The sequence below is a fragment of the Procambarus clarkii genome, chromosome 25 (genome assembly GCF_040958095.1).
Source record: "Procambarus clarkii isolate CNS0578487 chromosome 25, FALCON_Pclarkii_2.0, whole genome shotgun sequence".
NCBI lineage: Eukaryota > Metazoa > Arthropoda > Malacostraca > Decapoda > Cambaridae > Procambarus > Procambarus clarkii.
Window position 1 is genome coordinate 6,341,950 of NC_091174.1, and position 27,888 is coordinate 6,369,837.

A 27,888-nucleotide genomic window follows, 5' to 3' on the forward strand; every position below is an offset into this window, starting at 1 on the left:
TTCTATTTCGTTGCGTCTTAGTCCAATCAGAGCGTCGCAGCTGAGGCTGGACCGGCTGATAGTGCCTTCCTCCCGACGCCTTACACTGACTGTGGCTTGGGTCTCACTCTCGCATCTATGGCCATCTTTTGTACCAGAAAGCATTCTGTAGTTTTGTTTACCTCGTCTTTGCTGCATTTCATAAAACTATTTGAAACTCTGAAGTGCACAAACTGTCTGATATAATTTAAATAATATTGATTCATTCAGAGAATTCGAACATCGACAAGACGATTCAATGGAACAAGTGAACGAACATTTTCGTCTCAGGTGCTTGTAGTGTTCAGACGACCATTAACTTTGTCACATGCTTCACAAGAAGAGGTATGGAGGCTGTGCCACTCACCTCAACACACTATCACCGACTCCCAAGTTCTCCTCAACGTAGCTGTGAAGGACCGTCTTAACATACCGTTTAGGCTATCATGGCATATTGTATATTTTTTGGCTCTTCCGTGAACCTGAGGCAAAAGTATGTGCACTACTTCCTAAACTACTTTCGTGAGTAGATGCATAGTATGTGCATCTACTATGGGTGCATCTACTATCTACAACTGCTAACACAGTATCCATCCACAATTAAATTCGATTCCTATAAGTTTAGATTTTAGAAAAGACCTGGGTAAATACAGGTTTGGAAACGGTATATTAATATAAATTAATATATATAATTTATTTATTTATATGGAACGTGTTATCAAGTACTATTAAAATAATCGACCAGGATTGCTTCACACGTAAGATAGCAATAAATTAATTAATTTAGATGAATATAAATAGAAGTACCTCCCTTATTTTAATGTTCTTAAGTTCTTATATTTGAAATCTATACACATCATAGAATTAATGATTATTGTAATTATTCATGGCTAAATGGCTTCCCGTATTTTGTTTATTAGAAAACGTTTCTATAACATCTTGGGAGATTTCTTTGCGGCCAAAGATGTTATTACTTTATATACCAAACAAATAATTTCGGCCAGTAGTTATTGGATTTGTAATTATGTCTGTCTTTCTGTGCATGATTGTTTACGACACTAGACCTATATCATGATGGTGATCTGGCAAGAGTTGAACAATCCTGCCGACCCTTAACTTGTAATGCAGCTTAAATAGTCAGTATTTACTGCATATCAATGTAAGAATGGGCATTATACTGAAATACGGAAATTGATAATCAAATTAAACCCCTAAATTAGAAATTGTAAGTCAATTTTCCAAGGTTGTAACATGTCCAAAAGGTCTAGCTTCTAATTGCTGGCATTTTTGGAGAACTTTAAACATTACGAGGTTATATTTGTAATAATATTAACCATAAGTTAGATCTAATTCTCGTGATCTAACCTTAAAATACTTCATCTCTTGACTGGAACTCAAATAATAAACTTCCTAGAGAATGAATTTCTCATGGACTGAATCCTAGATGCTGGACAAGCCAGAGTCTGAACCTCAGAGACTGGTCCTTCAAAAGACCAGTACATATATATTCCCAGGAATATATAATATATTCCCAGGGGATATATTCCGCGTAAACTTTCCGGATCTTACTGATACAAAATGTTCTGTTAATGTTTTAATATAGCCTTCTTTGGGATACGGCCAGGTATTGCGAGGTAAATACCTGTACTTTGACACTCTGTTAACGCGCGTAGACCTGACACAGTGTCATTACACCACTTGGCACAGCGTCATAGGGCTACCTGACACTGCAGACAGTGTCGCTGCCTGACGCTGCTCCCCTTACATGGGAGAACAACAGGTGTTTCTTGCCCGTTGGGTGTTCTACATCACCTGCGTTGACGCAACAGCAAAGCGGCAGACTGTGTTCTTGTTCTCATTCATCGAGCACCTGTTGCTCTAATATTTGTGTTTCCTTGTTGTAAATGAATAGTCGTGGATATTCTCGGAGACTCTGGTCTTGTCTTTTTAACTATCGGTTGTATGTTGATGTTTGTGTCTGTCTGTTTGCGCACGAAGGCATGCGTTTATACTGATCCTTCAGGTAAGGAGTGTCTTATCCATTGGTCATTAATTCAGTGTTTTCGTCTCGATCGGCATTCTTAGGATAGTTACCATCTAGTGTAGTATATAGAAAATATTTTGATAAACAACAACGTTAGTTATTTTAGTATTGATATTGACCCCATACGTATTCTATCGGTGGTGGCAGAAACGTTACTCAGTGGGCACACTATCCAAGTGAACGTTACTTAAACGTTAATTCAATGTTGATTTAATGTTGAATTAACGTTACTTTTGGATATTGTGTCCACTGCGTACTGACTACCATAAATGGGCTCAGGAGCTGGACCTTGAGTTCCTTGAGGCTAAACAACTTACATTTGTTGTGAAGTAGCTACAAACAGACTTACTGTGTACTCAATATAAAGTGATTGAATAACAAATACCCCAATTTACCCATCAGCTCCTTTAACCTGACCATCCCTCTTATCTTATATTTACCCTCACTCATCCCTCTCATAATTTGATAAGAGTTACGAAAATTACGAAACCTGTACATCTTACCCAAATGATAAGGACTTTTTTTACATTTATTAAACAATTTACAAGCTAGGAACTTCCTAACCCAATGTTATTATTGTTATAAAAAAAACTCGTAGTTTCAGAGCTCATAAACTATTTCACAGAAGTAAACATAGCTACCATGATTGAGGAAAGATGTACCGGTTTCGTAAGTAGTTGCATCATTGCTTGATTAATCCAGACCCTGGACTGAGCAAAAACCTCTTTCATATAATATATAGTCTTGGCTTGGCGCTTTCCCTGATAAGTCCCTCCCTCCCCCTGTTTCATTTAATTTCACATGTGTGGGTTGGGTTTTATAGACTGAATTACCCTACACGTGTACAGCATCACCCTCCACGTGACAGAAAATACAACCTTCATTTTGGTGATGTATCTGTATGAAGGAACAATGCTCCCACAAATCAGGTCCCCCACAGACACATGTGAGGCAAATGACATTGATTCAACGTTAAATCATTGACAAAGTTGATTGATCTTCAACGTTACTACTAATATCTCTCGTTGAGAAAATGTCTCTCAGATTGATATTCACAGCTGCTACAGTTCTGGAACGACAGCTACATGATAATAATATTAGTCTTTGACGTGTTAAATTCCTGTAAATTACGCATTCGTGAGAACTTTCAAGGTTATATCATGATTTACATACGGGGAGTAAAAATTCACTTTTTACTGAAATATATATTTTTGTCGTTCTGGGTTTGGGATAGCTTAGGTTAGTACTAGGTCAGGTTAGGTTAGACTAGTGCTAGGTTAGATTAAGTTAGGTTAGGTTAGATTAGGGATAGGTTAAGTTAGGTTAGGTTAGGTTAAATTAGGGATGGGCTAGGTTAAGTTAGATTAGGGATACGTTAACGTAAGCTAGCGATAGTCTAGGTTAGGGCAAGACTAAGGTACAGGTTAGATTAGAGACAGTGTAACACGGGTTTGGGTTCCTCTCTCTTTTCTTCCTTCTTTCTACTCCCTCTACCCGTATTCTTACTTTTATTTCTAAACCAAGGGACTCCAAAACTTTTAACAAAGCCAACTCCACGCCACGTGGTCCTAAGACGATTGACCGACTTAGGATTCTACACCCAGTATGACGTGACCTAAGCTCTGAACAAAACCCTAGAGTCACCTCTGCTGCCACCACCAGACCAGTAATACAAGAGCAATGATCGAGGTCTGGATCGATCACGCTAATTAATCAACCTAGGGGCTTGATCCCCACTATAAACGATGACCTTGAGTGTGGAATAAATTACACGGTAATGATGATTCCGATTCGATGTTAGAATCGGCGCCCAATACAACTCTGCCTCGTGTGGACCACGTGACCAGGACAAGTTTACACATAACCAAATGGAAACAATAAAATGCAAATTAATAACAAATTTAATTTATTAAAAGAAAACTAAAACAAAATCTAAATGTGTTCACTCCCTATCACTTTAACACTCCCTACTTGACCTGAATGGCAAATGAGAAGACTATTTCTATACATAACCATAGCAACTATACCTTGGGCGACCAGCTAGATGTCTTGGGGAGAGGTAAGATGTTTGACCTCTCCCAGCTGCTCCCGTATTCACACTGATTTTTTCCTTGTCTGGACTACCCCAGACAGAGTATTGTATCCTTCCGCCTAGTCCGTCAAAGTCCTACCCAGTTACTAGCAAGGTTTAAGTTATAACAATTAACCTCTGTTGTACTTAATTGATCCAGACTGGTTGAATTATTTTACTGAATTAAATTACAAACATCTAACGGCAGAGCTGTTCCCGATCACAAAAATGGTTATTAAAACTTTGAGAAATATTAGACATGTCAACCCTGCTGACCTATGACCGCCGGTCACTCCGCCTTAAAAGTTAGATCCGATTCGTGACGTCACTGATGGTGACTTAAACTCAATAATTAGAATACTCTTGATATTGTATCCAGTACTATTATACAATACCATTTTAATGCAAAATGAATAAAGGCTAATTTTCTCTAATTTACTGAATACTATAGGATGATTCATTATACGCAGCTATGAACAACGCGTCGGTTATTTCCACCGCGAATCCCCCTGGGGGTCAGGTCACCATGCGGCTCAGCTTCCCATTCTCTTTTGTCGATAAACCACTCTGGATAATTCTTACAACAGCCTAGTTTGTTACAACCCCCCCGCACAAACACTTAGTAAACCTTGTTAATTTGTTAAAATTCACGAGGTTTAGTATCCAAACCCACAATTCAACTCATGCCACAAACAAAAGCTAACCTAACTAATAGAATTTGACAAATAATAGTCCAACATCATAATGAACATGTTCATATTTCATAAATTTCTCAGCTGTCAACTGACAGCAATCCTCTAATATCAGGAAACATACATCCTATCCTTACTGACATAGCTAAATAACATGTCCCTACTCTACCATCAAAACTAGCTATTAAACTCTCTTGGCTCTTCACTAGCCAAGTCCATGTGTCCTCTAGAGCCGGCCACACCGTGCTCAAACATAACATTAAAGTTATATCATCAGACTGAACTTTCAGTCATCCGGGAGCGTACTACGGAACTATCAAGTTCACATCCGTGTACTAACCACTCCCCATCAAGGAACACACCTAACGTTTATTACATGTATCTAAAAATAAAAATTCCTATACTATATCACAGGTTTCAGCTGACTGTACAGCCAAGTGTTCTCACTCACTAGAAGTGTCAATGTTTATATTGGTCCGCCTCTCCTGTGTTCAAACATTCTGAAAAAAATAGCACAACATAATTTTCCATAACCGTTTGTTCTGGGCTGAGACAATTACACAGGGGCTTCGATTTTGATTACTGACCAATTTATAGAGTAAAATTTTCATATATTATACCAGAATTATTTTAAATCTGTTTTTCAACATTTAAACAAAAGTGTCCAGATGTTCTTTACACAGATGTTCAGAGCCACTTTGTTGTTTGTATCAATTGTTCATATTGAGTAATCGAAAAAAAAATCGATGCTGCTGGATGCTGAATGTAGTCGCTGACGATGACGGTGTCGATCTTGCTTCTTCATGTGTAGACATCAATACCTGGTCCTCTTGTACTCCCATCCGGTACTCCTGAATGACGACAGAGTGTAGTAGAGCGGAGTGCCAAGTGACAGCTGTAGAATACTGTTACTTCGGCCATTAATCTTGCTCTCGACAGTCCACACGCCTTCATATCAATCACAGTTCACACGGCAGTCTTGATGTTAAACTTGACGTCGCAGATGACCACAGCAGAGCAGGACTGGATGTACCAACGGTGTCTCTTAGCAGGAGTGATGTTAGAGGGTCGTAGAGGCGGGTTGCTTGTTTGCAGAACAGGTGAATCTCGTCTTCCATCATTGCTCACGTCATCTCAGGCGTTTCTTGATGTCACCAGGTTACTAGGCCGTAAACACCAACTGTGTATACCCTCGTACCGCCGACTTTAGGCCAAAGGAGACAATTTTGCGACCTTCTATTGGCGAGTCCCGGTACTCTGTAGGGAAACCGTGCCTTCCACCTGTGACCGCCTTACTTCCGCTTTCTTGTTACTTCAGATGACGTAATCATTAATCTTCCGGCGAAATTCTTGAGTACTGCTACGTGCTTTCCATTTCTTGACCTCTCCTTCAACACTGCTGGAATGACTGCAGTCTTGATGACGCAGCAGGTGGGTATTGGTGATCTCGAGACAGCTACCCCGGCGTTGTATGGCACCTCCGGTGACTGCTATAATGTGGACAGCTCGCTGGCCCTGACAACCTCGTTAGTGACGTGAGGCGTCGGCCGGGTGACTCTTGGACAGTCACTCCTCCCCAAAGTAACTGATGTATGGGTTACTGGGTCTAGTGGGGGGAGGGCTTTGTGTAACGTGCCTCCCCCCTCGGTCTTTACAGACAAGGGTTCACGTGTGGCTGGAACAACTGGGTCGGTGTACCAATCAGACCTGGGAACAGACAGACAACACAGCGGAAGCATAGATATACTCTGGGTTTGGTGGAGGTGGAACCCCAGAGCACGGTAAAAGTTGCTACCTGAGTTAAGTATAGACATAGTACATCTCATTGCCTTTACAGGAAAATCTAATGAATACTAAATTATACTAACTAGGGAAGTTACTTTACTGTACAGCGCGAGATCTCGTCACCATAGGGTGGCGAGACTGCACCTGACTACTGATGAGCGATGACAGAGGGTCATCCTCATCTTCTGACTCGTCGGTGAAGCCATGAGTCAGCACTGCTGAGTCAGGAACTAGACCCGCTGAAGGCAGTTCTAATTCCTCTCTAGCATGATAATGTTTCAATTTATTTACGTGAATTGTCCTTTCCACCTGGTCCTCGAACACTCCTTTTATAACAAGATTAACCGGCCCCGCCCTTTTAATTACTCTATAGGGTCCTCGCCACCTCGGAGCTAGTTTCCTGCTCTGATTGGCGGGCGCAGCCTCATTCACTCTCAATACGAGGCTTCCTTCCTTCAACTCAAGAGGGCGCACTTTCTTGTCATAAAAATGAGCATACCGAGTCCGTGCCTTCTTGGACGCTTCAGCTGCAATATTCCATGCATTTCTCATTTTACCAAGGACCTCTGAAGGATAGTCCTCCCCGTATGCAACATTATGTCTGTTAAGCAGACCTGACGGGAAATTGCATGAATTACCAGTAAACAAATGAAGTGGTTGGGTGTTAATTGATTGGTGGATGGCAGTATTCAAGGCGAACTGAACATAGGGTAGGTGTTCATCCCAGGTGTTTGCATCATGTTCAGCAAGGATTGCAAGCATATCCTTGACTGAACGATTAGTCCGTTCCGTCATTCCGTTTGCTTGTGGGTGGTAGGCCGTTGTAAAAGCCGAAGTTGTCTCTAAAATCTTACAAACTTCTCTAAATATATTCCCATTGAATTCTTGACCCCGGTCAGAGACTAAGACTTTAGGAGGTCCGAATACAGTAACGAACCTACGCAAGAACGCATCTGCAACCGTACGAGAATCCTTCTGAGGTAATGCAACTAGTGTAGTGTATCTAGACAGATGGTCAACTAGCACCAACACGTATCTGTTACCCGCATGACTGTGGTGTAAATCAATCAGATCGGCCCCCACACGATCTAACGGTTCACGAATTTCAGGAAATTCCTGAAGTGGGGCTTGTACCTTAAGGGTACCTTTCCTCCTCTGGCAACGAGGGCACGACTTCACGAAATTGATTACCTCAGAAAGTAATCCTGGAAAATAAAATAGAGACTTTGCTTTTAAGTGCGTTTTAAAGATCCCCGGATGCCCTGCAATTTTTGAAGCATGTGCAAGCTTTAACGCTGATGACCGCAACGCGTCCGGAATAACTAGCTGAAATACTGCCCTATCATTCTGGCTATTAACATAATACAGGACGCCCTGTTTCATCTCAAAATCATGTATAGGTAAATTCTTTTTCTTTGTCGGGTATTTTCCTCCTTCTAAATACTCAATAATTTCTTTCCATCTAGGCTCGCTCATCTGGTATTCTCTCATTTTATCTGATGGAATGGTTTCAATGTTTTCATTAATTTGAACTGCCGCTATATTTCTACTTAGCGTATCTGGCACAACATGTGCTGGACCAGGCTTGTACAAGATCTGGAATGAGTGGGCCGAAAGTTCGTGAGACCAGCGTGACATTCGTGGGCATTTTGTTCGCTTCTTAAATATGTGTGTTAACGCTCGATGGTCTGTGTAGATTACAAAATGCCGCTGAAATAGGTAAGGCTCGAAATACCTAACTGATTCTACTACTGCCAGTGCCTCCCGATCCGTAGCTGAATAACGAACTTCAGGTCCTTTGACCTTCCTACTGAAATAGGCTACTGGATGGGGTAAATTATCTGCGTCTCGCTGAATTAAGCACCCGCCAATAGCAATACCGCTGGCGTCAGTGTGCACTTCCCACTCTTTCTCAAAATCAGGAATAGCCAATACCGGTGTCGTGATTAGTTGGTCTTTCAGTTTGCGATAGGCCTCGTCATGTTCTGATTTCCACACAAACTTCGCATTTTTCTTTGTCAGATCAGTCAGGGGTGCTGAAATGCCAGCGAAACCTTCAATATGACGACGAAAATATCCGGCCGCCCCCAAAAACCTACGCACGTCCTTTGCTGTCCTTGGAGTAGGCATGTCAGCAATGGCGCGGCAAGAATCTGGGTCAGGTCGGATACCGTCTGGGCACACCTGGAACCCCAGAAATTTGAATTTCTGAGCCGCCAAGGTGCACTTCTGAACATTCAGCCTGAAACCTGCCTGATCTAACAATTTCAAAGTCTCAGTCAAGTCCTGTAGGTGTTCCTCAAACGTCCTGGAATATATCACAACATCATCCAGGTACGCTAAAGAATGCCTACCCAGTACCGGACTAAGGATAAAGTTGATGGCCCTCTGAAACGACGAAGGCGCTGTCTTCAAACCAAACGGCATCCTACGGAATTGATAAGTGTGCCTACCATCCGAGAATGCTGTTTTTTCCCTATCTTGTTCTGCCACCGGAATCGCCCAATACGCCGATTTTGCGTCAAGAGTTGAGAAATACTTAGCAGCACCAAATTGATCTATTATCTCCTGTATTCGGGGCAACGGATACACATCACCCTTAGTTAGTTCGTTCACCTTCCGGTAGTCAACACAGAAACGATAACTACCGTCCGGTTTCCGAACTAGCACAACAGGAGAGAGCCATGGTGACGTACTAGGCTCTATCACGCCCTGTCTCAACATTTTCTGGCACTCCTCCCTGATAATGTTCTTTGCCTGTTCCGGCAACCTCCACTGTCTTGTGTACACAGGCAAATGGTCACCAGTTGGAATGGTGTGCTCGATCTTATCAAGGAGACCAATCTGGTCATCCTCTGTCGCAAACAATTTCGGGAATTTTCGTAAAACTCCTCTCAGTGCCTTCCTATCCGCCTGTGCAACATGTTGCAAATCAAGTGCTGAAATTAATTTTTCTATTTCCTCTACATTCTGTGCAACATTTCTCGTTTCGTATTGTACTTTGGATGGTGTTTTAGTATTCAACATATTCAGTGCACTACATTGTGCAGTGACGGCTGGCGTCTCAGCTGACTCATGGTGAAAGATTTCTGTGTCCTCCACCATGGTTCCCTGAGATACCCTATCACCTGCCCTGAAGCGAAAAGTCTTATGTGAAAGATTGACAACTGGAATGAGTGCACCTTTATCGAGCACTACAACTAAGTGATGAGGAATTAATAAACTATCACATCTCCCAGCCACCTGAAGGGTGGTACCTGGTTGTATGTGACGTCCCACGGCTACTTTAATAAATTTAACAGAATGTGGTGGGCAACTCTGTTTGGTCAATGCATGCAATGCGCATGACCTCTTAACTGTGTCTGGAAGAGACTTAAAAATCAATTTTGGATAGTGCGCATTATATTTCAGCTTCCTCTTAATTGAAGCTACAACTGGGGGATGGTCGATCATCTCCACTGGGTAGGAAGTCTGTCCCAACTGCAACCTGCAGTTCCTAGCCCCTTTTTGAGCAGACAAGGAATAATTAAATCGCGACAGAAAATCAGTTCCCATTAAGATGTGACCAGGAAAATCAAGGTTCTCTACGATCGTACATGTGTGAGGCTGCAATTCCCCATCAATCTCAAAATTAACTGTACCTTGACCTACGATCTCAATCTTTTCCCCATTGACTGCTGTTAATGTCTTTGCGCAACGTTGAAGACGTGCATACTTAAAATTGCTGAAGGCTGACTTTTTAATTACCGTCGCCTGGCTTCCTGTATCAACAAAAGCTGTCAATCTCACACCTTCCACTTTCACCTCAAAAGTAGGCCTACCATCACTAGGAGCCTGCTTTCATGCTTTCGTAGGAGTGACTTCGCAATCCCTCTGTATATGCCCGCGCTTCCAGCAGGAGTAACACCTCCGCGGATCTCTGTTGGTACCCCGCGCAGGGTGGCTCGAACTTGCAGCTGAGGGCTGCTTCCCGCCTGATGAACCCGCGCCACAGTTCCTCGGCTTGGCTCCCTCGCCTTTACTTAACGCCTCTACGTATGGCGACAACTGAGTGCCCGGCGTCTCCGTGCGCATCTGCCTGTCTAAGGCTGTGGCGGCCTGGGGTTGGGGTTGAGGTATGGTGTGGGTGGCCTGGGGTTGGGGTGTGGATGGAGGTTGGGGTTGAGGTATGGTGTGGGTGGCCTCGGGTTGGGGTGTGGATTGAGGTTGAGGTATGGTGTGGGTGACCTCAGGCTGGGGTGTGGATTGAGGTTGGGGTGGGTATGGGGTGGCCTGGGGCTGGAATGGGTATGGGTATGGGTATGGGGTGGCCTGGGGTTGGAATGGGTATGGGTATGGGGTGGCCTGGGGTTGGTATGGGTATGGGGTGGCCTGGGGTTGGTATGGGTATGGGGTGGCCTGGGGTTGGAATGGGTATGGAGTGGCCTGGGGTTGGGGGAAGGGTTGGTATGGGAACTGAGGATGGGGTTGGTATGGGAATTGAGGATGGGGTTGGTATGGGAATTGAGGATGGGGTTGGGGTTGTTGTAGTGACGGATGAGGTGTACCTAGGTGGTCCCCAGTGGTGTCGGAAGAGGTGCTGTCCTCTACACTTCCACTTCCACTCCCACTGGTCCCCACTGACTGGTTATTATCTGGGTTAAACATTTTCTGTGATTCCTGGTGTGCCACGTCTTCTAAACTACCCTTTAGTACACCCTCGACCCGGACTCACTACAACCGTGATCTTATACAAATAAAATAAAAATCACAACTCTTTTCCAAGAAACAACTACTAAATCCCCAAAATAGGAAATACAACGATTTATCGAGAGAATCGCTGAAGTGAAGCCAATGAATGAGTGTCTGCCCCGCACTCGTGTCTGACCGTGAAATATCCCGCAGTTCTATTGCTGAAACCTAAGTCCTTTACGTTAAAAAAATTAAAGAATCTAATTTATATAAAACAATTTAAATGATAACGCCACTAACGCGTAGCACTCGTGGTGGATTAATAAAGAATATTTACTGTACTTGAATACTAAACGCACTTGAAGTGAGCAGCGTGGCCACTGATGACTGATGGAGCGGGACCAGCTGCGCTGAAAAAAAAACTAAGTCCCGCGCTTTTTCGCTTAAACGCTGAAAAATCAAAATCTTTGTTCTGAAGGAAAATAACTAGTTTTACGTTAATAAACCGCTCTAGCGATTAATATAGACACCCAGGACCTATAAATGCTTACTAAAAATTGAATTTTTATCAAAAACTGCGTTTTTACTCAATTGCTGGACTCTGCCAATTTTTCTGACTCCGAGGGAAAAAAATTTCTATCACCCCAAATATCACAAAACTCCTTTAATTCACAAAAATTTGGGTTTCTCGTTCCCAGATATAAATACGTTATTATTTAATACTGACGTTGTATACAGAACAATACTGACACTTCGGGCGGTTTCAACACTCACTAATTCGATTTTTCGTCAAAATCCGAGATTTTCACCTCAAATGGACTCTGACAAAATTACGACACGATTTTCTCGAAAAATAACTAAATTCGGCAAAAATGTAATTATCACTGTTTAATGTTTTACGAACAGAATTACGTCCCTTGCGCGCACTAGAGAGTAATACTGGCCCCAGAATATACACAAAACATGAAAATTCGAATTTCCGCCAAAAAGTCAGATTCTAGCCCAAGCTGGACTTAGAAAATTTTCCACCTACGTTTCTACTGAAAACAGAATTCTAAGTCTACAAACACAATTCTACCGTCTTACTGGTAAAAACTAGAAAATATCACGCGCATCGACTGGAGAATCCTAATGACGCCCAGATCATACACGTGACCCACGAATACAAATTAATTAGTTAACGAGTTTCCGACATCGACTTAGCCGAAAACTTATCCCAAAATACTTAGAAATATACCACGGACTCTATTAAGCATTTACACGCAACTTATTATCCCTTAAACTCCTTCACTTATCTATCGTGACCGACATATAGCCCTAAGTCCAGAGGATTAACTACACTCTAGCAACAACGCCTCTGACTTAGACTAATAGAACAGGGAATAACAAAACTTAACGTACGCACTTAGCCTAATATGCAAGAAAATGCTAAACACTTGGGAAAAATTTTAACCGGGGATTGAATTTAGGGGAAAAAATTAATCTCTAGAACAACGAAAATAATTGGAAAATTACTTTATAAATTGAAGTATACTTAATTAAAAAAATGCACTCGACTTAATCCTATAATTGTCCTTACCGGCTCGCCGTACCACACCTAGCCTAGAGGCCACACCATCTAGGTTCCAACAGAGCGACACGCAGCTTTCAGCAACAATTATGACTAGGGACGACTCAACCTCCACTAAGTGTGCGATCACTTAGTTGTTGAGTCGCTGCTAGGTAGTTTACTAGTCCGTCCCTCGGAGGCCGCAACGCCCTTCACGGATTACGTTTTTCCTTAGCGTTTTGGGTCGTCTAATAACGCCCTCGGACTATCTACTGGCGTCCCACAGATATATCCGCCCCCGACAGCCCTCAAGGAACTGCTGTTGAGAGTATGGTGGCTCCCAACACCTCTGAATTAATTGCAATGGGTCGAGTATGGTACCCAGTCCAATCAACTCGGAGCGGTCTCGTTTTCAATAAATCTAATTTTAACAACCTAATCTTACTAACTAAACCTTAATCATATCAGCCCGCATGACCCAAGATTCGCCAATCCCCACTCAAACGCACTTGTGGGGCGCACTGCTAATCCTGACCCGCGGCTGTCTCCTTAGCATCCGCGCACGTGTTCGAACGGCTAGACGCGTGAGCCTTTCAACAATTTCAAACAAAATTGTTGAAACCACCGCTGTGCACCATTGTAACACGGGTTTGGGTTCCTCTCTCTTTTCTTCCTTCTTTCTACTCCCTCTACCCGTATTCTTACTTTTATTTCTAAACCAAGGGACTCCAAAACTTTTAACAAAGCCAACTCCACGCCACGTGGTCCTAAGACGATTGACCGACTTAGGATTCTACACCCAGTATGACGTGACCTAAGCTCTGAACAAAACCCTAGAGTCACCTCTGCTGCCACCACCAGACCAGTAATACAAGAGCAATGATCGAGGTCTGGATCGATCACGCTAATTAATCAACCTAGGGGCTTGATCCCCACTATAAACGATGACCTTGAGTGTGGAATAAATTACACGGTAATGATGATTCCGATTCGATGTTAGAATCGGCGCCCAATACAACTCTGCCTCGTGTGGACCACGTGACCAGGACAAGTTTACACATAACCAAATGGAAACAATAAAATGCAAATTAATAACAAATTTAATTTATTAAAAGAAAACTAAAACAAAATCTAAATGTGTTCACTCCCTATCACTTTAACACTCCCTACTTGACCTGAATGGCAAATGAGAAGACTATTTCTATACATAACCATAGCAACTATACCTTGGGCGACCAGCTAGATGTCTTGGGGAGAGGTAAGATGTTTGACCTCTCCCAGCTGCTCCCGTATTCACACTGATTTTTTCCTTGTCTGGACTACCCCAGACAGAGTATTGTATCCTTCCGCCTAGTCCGTCAAAGTCCTACCCAGTTACTAGCAAGGTTTAAGTTATAACAATTAACCTCTGTTGTACTTAATTGATCCAGACTGGTTGAATTATTTTACTGAATTAAATTACAAACATCTAACGGCAGAGCTGTTCCCGATCACAAAAATGGTTATTAAAACTTTGAGAAATATTAGACATGTCAACCCTGCTGACCTATGACCGCCGGTCACTCCGCCTTAAAAGTTAGATCCGATTCGTGACGTCACTGATGGTGACTTAAACTCAATAATTAGAATACTCTTGATATTGTATCCAGTACTATTATACAATACCATTTTAATGCAAAATGAATAAAGGCTAATTTTCTCTAATTTACTGAATACTATAGGATGATTCATTATACGCAGCTATGAACAACGCGTCGGTTATTTCCACCGCGAATCCCCCTGGGGGTCAGGTCACCATGCGGCTCAGCTTCCCATTCTCTTTTGTCGATAAACCACTCTGGATAATTCTTACAACAGCCTAGTTTGTTACAACAGATTAGGTTAGGTAAGGGTAGAGGTTATAGGCAATTCAGTTGCCAGGTTCAGTATAGAGGTAACTATACTCCCAGGAGTGCTGGCAGGTGGGGAGGAGGAAGGTGGAGGGGGGGACGGAGGTGGCAAGGAACACCTGTGTAAGTGGGATGAGGGGAGAGGGGAGGGGAAGGGGGAACAGGAGCATTGGAAGCAGATGGTGGAGAGGGAATATTAGCACCTGCTACAGTGTGGTGGTGATGAAGGAGAGGTTGTTGTTGGTGCATATAGGAGTGGTGGTGAATGTGTAGAGGTGGAGGTGGTAGTGGGGCAAAGGAGATAGTGATGGTTAATGAAGAAGTGGTGTGAGGGGGTGGTGGCAGCGCCGGGGGTGGTGGCAGCGCCGGGGGTGGCAGTGGTATAGCTAGATCAGGGACCTACAGCGCAGGTCTGGACCTCCCTCGTCTCTACTATATACCGCCTCGCACACCACACTCTTGCCACCTGTTACACGGACTGGTGTGTGTGTGTGTGGCAGCAGCAACAGCAAGTGCCTGCTGCACTTCACCGCAGTGAGACACTCGAAAGAGTTGTTGTGTGTTCTGACTGGTGTTTGAATCAGTGGAAGACACTCACACACAAGTGATTGTGTGTTCTGACTGGTGTTTAAAGCAGTGGGAGACACACACACAAGTGGCTGTGTGTTCTGACTGGTGTTTGAAGTAGTGGAAGACACTCACACACAAGTGGCTGTGTGTTCTGACTGATGTTTACCTCTGTCGAATAAACAGACATAAGTGTTTGTTTACATATAGTTAGTCAAGTGCTTCACTCTTAGAACATAAAGTTCCATATGAAAGAAAATGATAGCAACAAATTGATTTTCATCATAAAATAATCATCAGTAAGTATATATGATTATGTTGGTGTTATTAACACGTTAATAGCGGTGTTATTTTGAATATTTGCAGTTTCATGAGTGATAGTTTTTTGAGTGTGTGGGATTTGAAGATATGTTCTTCCTGTTTAGAGGAAGGCGGGGGGGGAAGGGGGGATGTTGATCAAACACAAACACAGGCTGAGGTGTTTGCGTGTGTTTCTTTGCTTCAACATACTGACGCAAAGATACATACTAACGCAAGCACACATTAATACAAACAAACTGACCAACACAAACACACCCGCGTATATGCAAACAAACACAAGAATGCATACAAACAGTACACATTCACTCAAACCCAATTAGCATATATCCACGTGTGTGTGTGTGTGTGTGTGTGTGTGTGTGTGTGTGTGTGTGTGTGTGTGTGTGTGTGTGTGTATTCACCTAGTTGTGCTTGTGGGGGTGCCCGCCTCACAACTGTCAATCTACTGTTACCAACTACTAACTAACTATATTTTTTCCACACCCACACACACACAACCAGGAAGTAGCCCGTAACAGCTGTCTAACTCACAGGTACCTATTTACTGCTAGGTAACAGAGGCACCAGGGTGAAAGAAATTCTGCCCATTTGTTTCTGCCGGCCCCGGGAATCGAACCCCGGTAACCACGTTTTGTCCACTGATTTGCTAACTAGTCAGTTAATTGTATACTTATTCCTTTGTTTCCACGTCTAGTTAAATCAGTGTCAATCATCCTCTTCGGATTTCAAAACTAATTGATCAGGTGAACAAATCCACAAGAGCCGTGATGAGGGTTCGAACCTACGTCCGGGATGATCCCAGATGTCACGGCCCTTGTGGATTTGTTCATTTGATGCATCACGCTATTGTGATTTCTGTGTGAATTGATCAGGTGTTACTGAGGCGGTCAACATGTGCATGTGTTTCCAAGGACCTGAAGTGATGTCAAATATGATTGTGATTTGTATACTGTATATAGATGTGCGGGTCTATTGAGGGACCTGTGATCTAAACTATGTCATCCCTCTTGGATGAATGTTATTATCTCAATAACAAATAAATCACAATGGCGGGGTATATGAATGAGAAAGGAAGGGAAATATGAGAAGAAAACACCAAGCCATTACGACTATGTAGAATATGAATGAGAAAATCATCTGGATCAGTGCGGGGGATTTGAACCAGTTCTAGTGACTCTCAGACCCTTAACCCACTCGATCACGATAGGACAAAAACTATTCAACCCGGAGCTCTTCTGAATTGTCTGGGAGAATCTGGAGGCCCCAACTGGTGCCACAACCAGGTTTCACTTACCTCGATAAACTTACTTGGCTTTGAACTTGAGGTGAGGCAGTGTCTCCACTGGGAAAGGTGTGAAGGGACGGACGGGTCAGGTGTTAGCGTCCATGGAAGTCAGGACACTTGCGGTCATAAGACTGCGCCACCCGGCTTACGGTAAGGTGGACAATAGGTAGAACGAGTCCTTCATAGGGTTACAATGATCATTCACTCCAGTGCTGCAAGAGTCATTCCGGGTGTTATAGTGACTGATTCGTTGATATTCTGTGCCAGGAGGTCTTCCAGGCTTGGCCTCCTCTTTTAATAATTACTGATTTAGATCAGTTTAAACAATTAAAATGTAATTTCGCAAGATGTATGCGTTGCATGGCCTCCTTTGGACCTTCCCTGGGCGCACGAACCCACGCGTTCTACCCCACACTCACCTCATTCACCCACACTGACCCCATTTGTCTTTCCCCCTCCTCTGCCCTTCTGCCTCCGTCACCTGAAGAGCATGTTGACGCGAGGCGTGGTCGTGACGGAGCTTCGGGAGGAGGTGAAGCGTTTACGACGAAGCCGTGTGGCGGTCATCCTTCTGGTCTACGCTGCTCTCGTTCTCGATAACATGCTCCTCACAGTCGTCGGTAAGGCTCTTTAGGGTCCTCACAGTCGTCGGTAAGGCTCTTTAGGTTCATCACAGTCGTCGGTAAGGCTCTTTAGGTTCATCACAGTCGTCGGTAAGGCTCTTTAGGCTCATCACAGTCGTCGGCAAGGCTCTTTAGGTTCATCACAGTCGTCGGTAAGGCTTTTTAGGTTTCTCACAGTCGTCGGTAAGGCTCTCTAGGCTCATCATAGTCGTCGGTAAGGCTCTTTAGGTTTCTCGCAGTCATGGGTAAGACTCCTCAGGTTTCTCAAAATTGTGGTTTACGATTCCTCACAGTTGTAGGTAAGACTGCTTAGGATCTTCATGGACGTGAGTAAGACTCCACACAAAAGTAAGTAATTAAGGCTCCTCACAGATCTAAGGTCATAGCTGTATGTTTCAACCTAACAAATCGTAAGTTCCGTGTTGTTCAAGTTAAGCTCTCAAGAGGATCTTGTAAACTCGTGGATACTGTCTACCTGGACTTGACGTGACAAATGCCTCACGTATGTATGTGTCCTCTACGCGACAAATAATGCCACGATTTGATAAAGATTGTCATCTAATAATTACAATAAATGCTATTAACTGAGCAAGCAATAACAGCAGCGGCGCTGCACGTCCCTACCCACAGTACCAATCATCCCGGACTACCTGTACCAGCTGGAGCACCAACAAGGACTTAGAGATGTTTACAGCGACGGTGTTCAACCGATACCTACAACTGACGAAGAGATCCCATCGACCTCGTATCAACGCCTGTCGCCTCTCTCAGCTCGAAATCCTCGCTTTCAGAAGCATCCTTCCATCTCCACGCTAAAAACCTCCGCGACAGACATCATCACACCTCCCGAATTCTCACACAAAATACCAAAAGATGAATTAATGTCAGCTCCGAGTGTAGATTTGTCAACGAAATATAAACCCCTTGGAATGTCGGAACGTCGAGACATATTTGCTAAACTGGGCTTGCAACGTCCCCAGGAACGCGTAAACAGGAAAACGTTTTTGAATGATAACCTCGTACAGCTCCAGAGTGAGGATCCCGGAGCCCCACGTTACCAAACTTCATTTTCCAGGAAGGAAACTGATGGTATCCCCTATAAAAGTTTTCGTGATAAAGATGTGATACATCCAGAGGCTCAACATTATAAACACGTTGGCAATTCTGAAGCAAACTTTAATTTTCTAAAAGACACAAAAGCGGAGAGAACCGATGGAAAAGAGAAGGAAGAACACAATATAAGAAGCAACGAAAGCGCACACCAGGCTAAAAAAGGTGGAAGCGCAGCCAAGAAGCAAGCACAGGACGATAAGTTGATACCATTAAGGTCATTTCCCTTCTTTCCTCAACTCTCTCAAATGGGCTCAATATCTTCACAATCCGCCCATCCTAAAGACCAACACTCACTTGAAAGTATCGAATCCCAACACGGAGAAGCTCCTCAGCCACTCAGATCTCAGGGAACCAGCAAGGATTCCTTACAGCAGGAGGAGCCAGCGACCTCCGGATACGCCGAAGGCAACGCCTCAGCTTCGTCAAGCACAGTGGCCAGGCTGCCACAGGACATCATCAACGAGAACGGGCGGGTGGGGCTGCTCTTCTCGTCGAAGGCTCTGGTGCAGCTGTTGGTGAACCCGCTGGTAGGGCCCCTCACGGCTCACGTTGGCTACTCACTCCCACTCATCGTCGGCACTCATAACCTCATCCTGTCGGCCCTCCGTGAGTACCCGTTTTCGAGTAATCATAGTAGTATCAGAAATGCTAAATAGGCTTCAGTAATGATCTGGGACTGTCACTTATATTTGAGTCTTGGCCATATATCTGTATCATCCAACAAAAGATTTCCTCGTACACCTTTAAATGTATATAAAAAAGGACATATATTATACTGGATATAATGTAAAATATACACTAAAAACATTCTAAATATATAATATAATATAACACTGGATATAACACTAAAAAAGTCCTTATTAGAATCTTATAAGACGGGCCATTTCAATAAGGAAAAGTCCTTATTAAAGCTTTAACTTACATAATATTGTTGACTCGGAATTCTTGCTTACACGTTTGTGTGTAACTGTGATGAGAGAGTTTGAGAGACTATAACCAATGTTCTGCCTGCAGTCTTTGCCTACGCCCAGAGCTACGCCCTGATGTTCGTAGCCCGGAGCCTGCAGGGCATCGCCTCCTCCTGCATAGCCATCGCCGGTACGTCTGTACGCCTTCCGCCCTGACTTGCGTTACTAGGGGCATGTATGCACGTGCTGTGTGTGTGTATGCTTTATTAGTATGACAACACAACTATTTTCACTGCTCTTTATTTATGTGTAGATTTTATTTATTTGTCAAATGTATCTAAACTCGGGCACCGTGTTGGGCACAGGCATGGGCATCATCGCCGAGTGTTACACGGAGGACGGAGAGCGTGGGCGTGTGCAGGGGCTGGTGATGGGCGGTATTGCTCTGGGCGTCCTGCTGGGGTACCCGCTAGGCAGCCTCCTCTACGACTTCACCAGCTCGAAGACGCCGCCTTTCCTGGTGGTGGCTGCTTTCACCGCTGTCTTAGCCGGTACGTAGTTGGTGTGCGTGCATACGGTCACTCCTGGCTTACTGTCACAACAGTTGGGTACGATGGAAAGTACGGATGTTTGCAACAGTTGTCCACACACATGCTCCTGTGTCCTCATATCCTAGTTCCTTGTCCTCATATCCTAGTTCTTTATCCTCATATCCTAGTTCTTTATCCTCATATCCTAGTTCCTTGTCCTCATATCCTAGTTCTTTATCCTCATATCCTAGTTCCTTGTCCTCATATTCCAGTTCCATGTCCTCATATCCCAGTTCCATGTCCTTATATCTCAGTTCCATGTCCTCATATCCTAGTTCCATGTACGTATATCCCAGCTTCATGTTATCATATCCTAGTTCCATGTCCTTATATCCCAACTCCATGTCCTCATATCTCAGCTTCATGTCCTCATATCCTATTTACATGTCCTCATATCCCAGCTCCTTGTCCTCATATCCCAGCTTCTTGTCCTCGTATCCCAGCTACTTATCCTCATAACCATTAAATGTGTTCTATAGTCATTCTGGTTTATCACCTTCTGATAATTATCTTGCCTCTTTGCAGTAGTACAGCTGGCAGTGCTCGATCCCCGACCCACATCTGAGGTAAGCCAGATATTCCCACTCATCTGTACGATAGTGGTGATAGTGATGCAGAAACAGCGAAGTTTAGGATTTTGTGAGAGATAATGATGACTAAATGAGTTATTATGATTATCCAGTGAGTTATAATGATGATTCAGTAAGTTATAATGAGGATTCAGTGAGTTATATGATGATTCAGTTTGTTATAAGGAGGATTCGATGAGTAATAATAATGATTCAATGAGTTATAATGTTGATTCAATGAGTAATAAAAATTATTCAATTAATTACAATGATTCATTGAGTTAAAATGATGAGTTAAAAGGAGTTATAATGATGATTCATTTGGCAAGGCTAAGCCAAGCAGTAGTGACATCTATGAGTCTACTCATCTCAATGTTTAAGCTACAGTAAGTTGAAGATTAGTTAGCAGTTAACAGTGATTCTTATTGTAAACTAATCTAAAGTTTACAATGCTTTTCGTGCTGCTCTTGACTCATTGCTTTCTTATGTTGACGTTACCTGGTGGTGGTGTGACGTGTTGATGGTGTTACGTGTTTATGGTGTGACGTGCTGGTGTGACGTGTTGATGGTGTGACGTGCTGGTGACGTGACCGTGTGACCACAGAGTGTGGTGATCTCGACGCCTCTGCTGGGCTTGGTGAAGGACCCCTACATCCTGGTGACCGCTGGGGCCATCATGGTGAGCACAACCGCTATGGCTGTGCTGGAGCCCTGCCTTCCCATCTGGCTCACGGACACCCTGCACCCTCAGGTGAGTGTCACACTAACTCGTAACGGGGACTGATTCATACTGGTGGGTGAGGAGAATTCCAACTCGTTCTTAGGGTGTATGTGTGAAGAGTTTTACATTCGTAAACATAGGGTTTGGCGGCTGCATTAGCGAACACTTTGCCAGTGTTTATGAGGCTAGGCTGTGTTTATGAGGCTAGGCTGTGTTTATGAGGCTAGGCTGTGTTTATGAGGCTAGACTGTGTTTATGAGGCTAGACTGTGTTTATGAGGCTAGACTGTGTTTATTAGGACGGGCTGTGTTTATGAGGCTAGACTGTGTTTATGAGAACGGGCTGCATACTCATAACTGAAGGGTCCTCATTTATGAATCATAAGTTACCCCGATGCGCACAGTTCTGCGCATCGGGCTGATCTAAACAACAGTACCTGACGTACATATGCTTACCATACGCACTTAATATGTATTAAATATTTAGGTATTAACATTCATATTCAGTTTTTATTTATTTGTATTCCACATTTCATATTCGTGGCGATAATGTGAGTTACATCAAGTAACACACCAACATTTCTCCTGTAGAAGTGGCAGCTGGGCACGGCGTTCATTCCGGACAGCGTGGGGTACCTGGTGGGTACCAGTTGTACGGCAGGTCCTGCTTTCCGTCTGGGGCGGTGGAGGGCGGCAGTGATAGCCATGCTCCTGGTTGGCCTCGCCACTGCTACAGTGAGTAGTCTCTCACTCACTACATATAATCTAGTAGTACTAGAGATACAGGAGTTGGCTAGTCTTTGGGCTACAGGAATGGTTAGTTCTACAGCAACAAGAAGGGCTAGTCTTTGGGCTACAGGAATGGTTAGTTCTACAGCAACAAGAAGGGCTAGTCTTTGGGCTACAGGAATGGTTAGTTCTACAGCAACAAGAAGGGCTAGTCTTTGGGCTACAGGAATGGTTAGTTCTACAGCAACAAGAAGGGCTAGTCTTTGGGCTACAGGAATGGTTAGTTCTACAGCAACAAGAAGGGCTAGTCTTTGGGCTACAGGAATGGTTAGTTCTACAGCAACAAGAAGGGCTAGTCTTTGGGCTACAGGAATGGTTAGTTCTATAGAAACAAGAAGGGCTAGTCTTTGGGCTACAGGAATGGCTAGTTCTATAGCAACAAGAAGGGCTAGTCTTTGGGCTACAGGAATGGTTAGTTCTACAGCAACAAGAAGGGCTAGTCTTTGGGCTACAGGAATGGTTAGTTCTACAGCAACAAGAAGGGCTAGTCTTTGGGCTACAGGAATGGTTAGTTCTACAGCAACAAGAAGGGCTAGTCTTTGGGCTACAGGAATGGTTAGTTCTACAGCAACAAGAAGGGCTAGTCTTTGGGCTACAGGAATGGTTAGTTCTACAGCAACAAGAAGGGCTAGTCTTTGGGCTACAGGAATGGTTAGTTCTACAGCAACAAGAAGGGCTAGTCTTTGGGCTACAGGAATGGTTAGTTCTACAGCAACAAGAAGGGCTAGTCTTTGGGCTACAGGAATGGTTATTTCTATAGCAACAAGAAGGGCTAGTCTTTGGGCTACAGGAATGGTTAGTTCTATAGCAACAAGAAGGGCTAGTCTTTGGGCTACAGGAATGGTTAGTTCTATAGCAACAAGAAGGGCTAGTCTTTGGGCTACAGGAATGGTTAGTTCTATAGCAACAAGAAGGGCTAGTCTTTGGGCTACAGGAATGGTTAGTTCTACAGCAACAAGAAGGGCTAGGCTAATCTACAAGCATGGCTAGTCTCACAGCTCCTAGAATGGCTAGCCCTACGGCTACAATAATAGCTAGTCTTAGAACTAAAATGGGATATGAAGACAAGGAGCTGGGATATGAAGACAAGGAGCTGGGATATGAGGACAAGGAGCTGGGATATGAGAACAAGGAGCTGGGATATGAGGACAAGGAGCTGGGATATGAGGACAAAGAACTGGGATATGAGGACAAGGAGCTGGGATATGAGGACAAGGAGCTGGGATTTGAAGACGAGGTGATGGAATGGTGCCATCTACTCTGACCATCAGAGCAACCTCTAATGGTCCAAGTAGAGGGACTTTATAAGTAGATTTACTTGGTAGATAGACCAAGTAAATGAAGACCTTGCACGAAGCTCTACCGTAGCTCTACCAATATCTTCAGGTGAAAGAAGAATGCTTACTCTAACGATATGAGGAGCGTACAACGAGTTACCCCAAAATATCCAACATATCTTTAAATTATACAATCTGGCCCAAACTAAGTTCATGTTAACCTTAGAGAACCAAGAAATGTGAATGTGTTGGATACAGTCCCCTGGAGCTGGCTTAGGAAATGCTAAGTGAGGATGAGTTAGATTAGGTTAAGTTAAATTGACAAAGTTTTAATATAAAATAAATATCTTAAAAAAAACTATATCGCATGTACGAAATGACCTGTATCCAGAGGACATTATGTACGCGTAACTTAATGTACAACAAGGCGTTCTGAGGACAATATGGCGTTGCAGGTTCCGGAGGCGAGGTCCATGTTGGCCCTAGCTGGACCGCATCTGTGCCTGGGTATGGGCGTGGGCACGGTAGACGCCGCCCTCATGCCCCTGCTTGCCGCTATAGTGGACGCCAGGCATGTCGCAGCCTATGGAGCAGTCTATGCCATAGCCCAGGCTGCCGTCGCGCTGGCCTACTTCCTAGGTAACCCTTGCCCTATTTCCTCTCGCATATCTTATGTCCTGTGTTTGCTTCATAGGTTACCTATTTTTACTCTACTTCGCGGTAACCCCCGCCTATTTTACTTCATCTGTTTTCAACCCATTATTTTAAGTACTGAAGAATGGTTGCATCCTGGGAGGCGACCTTGGATGGGGTGGGAAGGGGGGGGGGAAGGAATTATTAATTATTAAGTTCTGATTAATCGGGGAGGGGGGGAGGACCTTCGACAAGCCACCGGCTTCCTGTCCTCGTCGAGGCCACTAGTGTTATTGGCCCCTCAGGTAAATATAGTGCCAAGGATGACTGACGAAGCATTGTGTGACTTACCTCAGGGCCTCTGGTGGGAGGAGTAGTGGTCCAGAAGATTGGCTTCCCGTGGCTGATGCGCGGGGTGGCCATCATCAACCTCTGTTACTGCCCTGTCCTCTTGCTGCTCAGCACCTTCGACCACAACACCACGGAAACACAGGTGGGACCCCCACAGCTCCATGGGTACAGTAACGCTATCTTGGAAAATACAGTGCCGATATATTCAAGGGTACAGTTCCGCTATCGTCTAGAGTACATTGCCACTATCTTATAGGGTACTTGTTCATTTACAGGTACATGATCATATACAGACACATTATTACAAGATAGGTTTCACGTAACCAACAAAAAATACATTAGCAGTTTACCGAATTTTTGACCAAAAAGTATTTACAAATTTAAGAAACGAAATTTAGTAATTTGATCTAAAATGTGGCATTGCTCGTATGTGTTTGCAGGCCATCTTGATGGCTGCTCCGAGGCCCAAGGACTACACCCAACACATCACCACTAGCGTCCAGCCTCGCGAGACCTCACTGAGGTACCAGCAGCTCTTCGACGAAGAGGACGACTAGATGTGAACGCAAGTGTTATAGGCTCGTAGAATTCAACTATGGTTCTGGTGGCAGAATCAAACAGTAGGTCTGGTGGCAGAATCTAACAGTAGGTCTGGTGGCAGAATCTAACAGTAGGTCTGGTGGCAGAATCTAACAGTAGGCCTGGTGGCAGAATCTAACAGTAGGTCTGGTGGCAGAATCTAACAGTAGGTCTGGGGGCAGAATCTAACAGTAGGTCTGAGGGCAGAATCTAACAGTAGGTCTGGTGGCAGAATCTAACAGTAGGTCTGGGGGCAGAATCTAACAGTAGGTCTGGGGGCAGAATCTAACAGTAGGTCTGGTGGCAGAATCTAACAATAGGTCTGGTGGCAGAATCTAACAGTAGGTCTGGTGGCAGAATCTAACAGTAGGTCTGGTGGCAGAATCTAACAGTAGGTCTGGTGGCAGAATCTAACAGTAGGTCTGGTGGCAGAATCTAACAGTAGGTCTGGTGGCAGAATCTAACAGTAGGTCTGGTGGCAGAATCTAATATTCTGGTTCCTCTGAATATTGCAACAAATTTTTCCTTAGACAATTTGTGCTAGGCCATTGCATGCCATGAAGAAGTAAGCTACCAGATAAAATAAGATTTATATGTGAATTGTCTTCTTGAGATTTTTAATTCTCACAAAATTTCTATTTATATTTTTAGTGTGCAAAGCTTCCGTGAGTTTTAATATGCACTGTGCCTAGTTTTTCTTTCTAAGATAATACATTTCTTGATGCAAGAAAGAAATAGACTAATAGACTATATTACAAATGCTTCCCCTGCCCTTAGCATTAGGTGTTCATAGGAGGACTTGGCAAACTGAATTAATGTCTTCCCAAACATGTTAGAGTTTGTATAGATTTTGTCAGGAACATTTTTGTCGTTAGATTTTTCGATCTTTAATCTTCATCACTGGTTTGAACCTGGGTAAATGCTGGTTAGTTGGGTTACTACTGGATTAGTGTGCAAATATTAATTCTGACTGGGTAAATACTGGCTTGGAAAAAAGGGTTGTTGATCTACGGAATAGGTAATGGTGTAAAGAGTATTACTGAAAGTTCATAGTAATGTGATATTAATTGTTAAGTTTTCAGTTCTCTCTCCTCTGAATGTTGTATTTATTTTAACTATGCAGCTTTTGATTACTTTTCAAAATGTTTATCTTTAAGATAAAATGTTGAATACACAATTTAAATAAGCTGCTTCACTTGTTAATCCAGAATATATAAAATATTGTGCTAATATTTATCATCCAAACATTGAATGTGTACCTGAGTTTGCTTTTCTAAATATGATATTTTATGTATAATTCTTTCAACTGCATTGTCTGTGTTTTGTAGACTGTTGGGTTTGATTTAATCATGCAAGTTTTGCCTGCACATCAGAGCACATTTCGTAAATGAATTACTAAGCATGCAATGTGCTTTACTCATGAACATCACAGGCTGAATGAACGAGCCACGCCACCTTTATTTAACACTCAGTTATACAGTTAGCATGTTTTATGTATATGAGTATGTAACAATACCAATTGTCTAATTAGCTTCAAAAGATTGTCACTTGCTTAGCTAAACGAATTATGGGGTTCAGTTCCTGAACCCATTATGTGCCTCTGTAATCCTTTCCACCACTCCCCACGGGATGGGTATGGGGTGAATAATAAAGAAAGAAAGGGGGAAAAAAAGCACTTAAGTGAACTGTCTGGCTCATCTGTAATATAAACGAACAGAACTCTGTCTTTCCGTGTATATACACTGAGGTCTACTCAGCGACTGTTCTACTGTACCACAGTGTAAAGTGCTTTATTACCCAACTCACACCTCGCATCAAATACACGAATATTAGCGTTGATTATGTACAGCTCAGAGCTGCTCATAAGTTTAAGTGGACAGAGCCACACTCTCTCCTCTTTGCCATGTTTCATGGTGTCCTGCTTGACATCACTGTATCCGTGAATACATGTACACGCCCCCGTAACCCATAACTTAACCTACTCATGTGAAATGGAAGCGACGACTTAGTAAGAGATAGAAGTCACATTGTGGCTAAGACGGTTCGCCAATGGATATTAAAATCTACTGAATCTAACCTAACCAAACCTAATCTTACTTAGCCTAACCTAACTGCGTCTAGTAGTAGTAGTAGGACTCTTGCAGTCTCAGGAGACAATGGAGTTGCTGGTTGTCGAGGCCGGAGTGGCCTCTCCAGGGCGCAAAGCCAAGCTGAGTCTAACCTAAGGTAATGCACCTTATAAAATATACAGTTTTAGCAATTCAGAAAATAAGCTTTGTCGAACCGCCTTTCGTATGATTAAATCAAACCTTGTTTCACCCACGGTATTGTGACGTTCTCTACTTCCATAACTTTGAATTTCTGGGAAAATGCGTGGTACATTGTTCCTAGTACTGTAGTTAGTGCTGCTGAAGTGGCAAATTTATTTTTTGTAATCCTCTATATGTGACTTGAGTATATGACGAATAGTCTAGCTATCTTAAACAAATAGGATATTGTGACATTTTCACATAATTCTCAATTTAGAAATATTTTATACATGTATTTAATTCTACAATTAAATGTGTAAGTTAAGGAGGTGATTTCATTGACAGAAACGTCATTATCAGTATTCTTCTATTTGTAGTGTTCTTCTATTCATCATTGTTGAGCAAGTAAATATGTGCAAACTTGGTGATGTCTCATTGAAATCCTTGCACAGTGTAAAAATAAATATCCAAAGGGCAGTTGACAGTGTCTTGTGAAAGGCTTGTGGCGTTCGGAGACTTGTGTGTGTGTGTGTGTGTTTGCTGTGTATAAGAGCCCGAATCATCCTCGTGTATCTTATTGATCGTGTTACTAAAA

At 43.3% G+C, this 27,888-nt stretch overlaps 1 protein-coding gene across 1 annotated transcript; it reads left to right on the forward strand.

The window, feature by feature from the left end:
- The first annotated feature begins 14,936 nt into the window (after window positions 1–14,936).
- On the forward strand, window positions 14,937–27,716 carry LOC123756368 (synaptic vesicular amine transporter). The gene is made up of 11 exons (XM_045739457.2): window positions 14,937–15,585; window positions 17,380–17,512; window positions 18,146–19,234; window positions 19,643–19,726; window positions 19,902–20,087; window positions 20,652–20,692; window positions 21,300–21,446; window positions 22,007–22,150; window positions 23,937–24,120; window positions 24,471–24,607; window positions 24,906–27,716. The coding sequence occupies exons 2-11, from the start codon at window positions 17,383–17,385 to the stop codon at window positions 25,020–25,022; spliced, it is 2,259 nt and encodes a 752-aa protein (XP_045595413.1). The 5' UTR covers window positions 14,937–15,585; window positions 17,380–17,382; the 3' UTR covers window positions 25,023–27,716.
- Window positions 27,717–27,888: the final 172 nt, after the last annotated feature.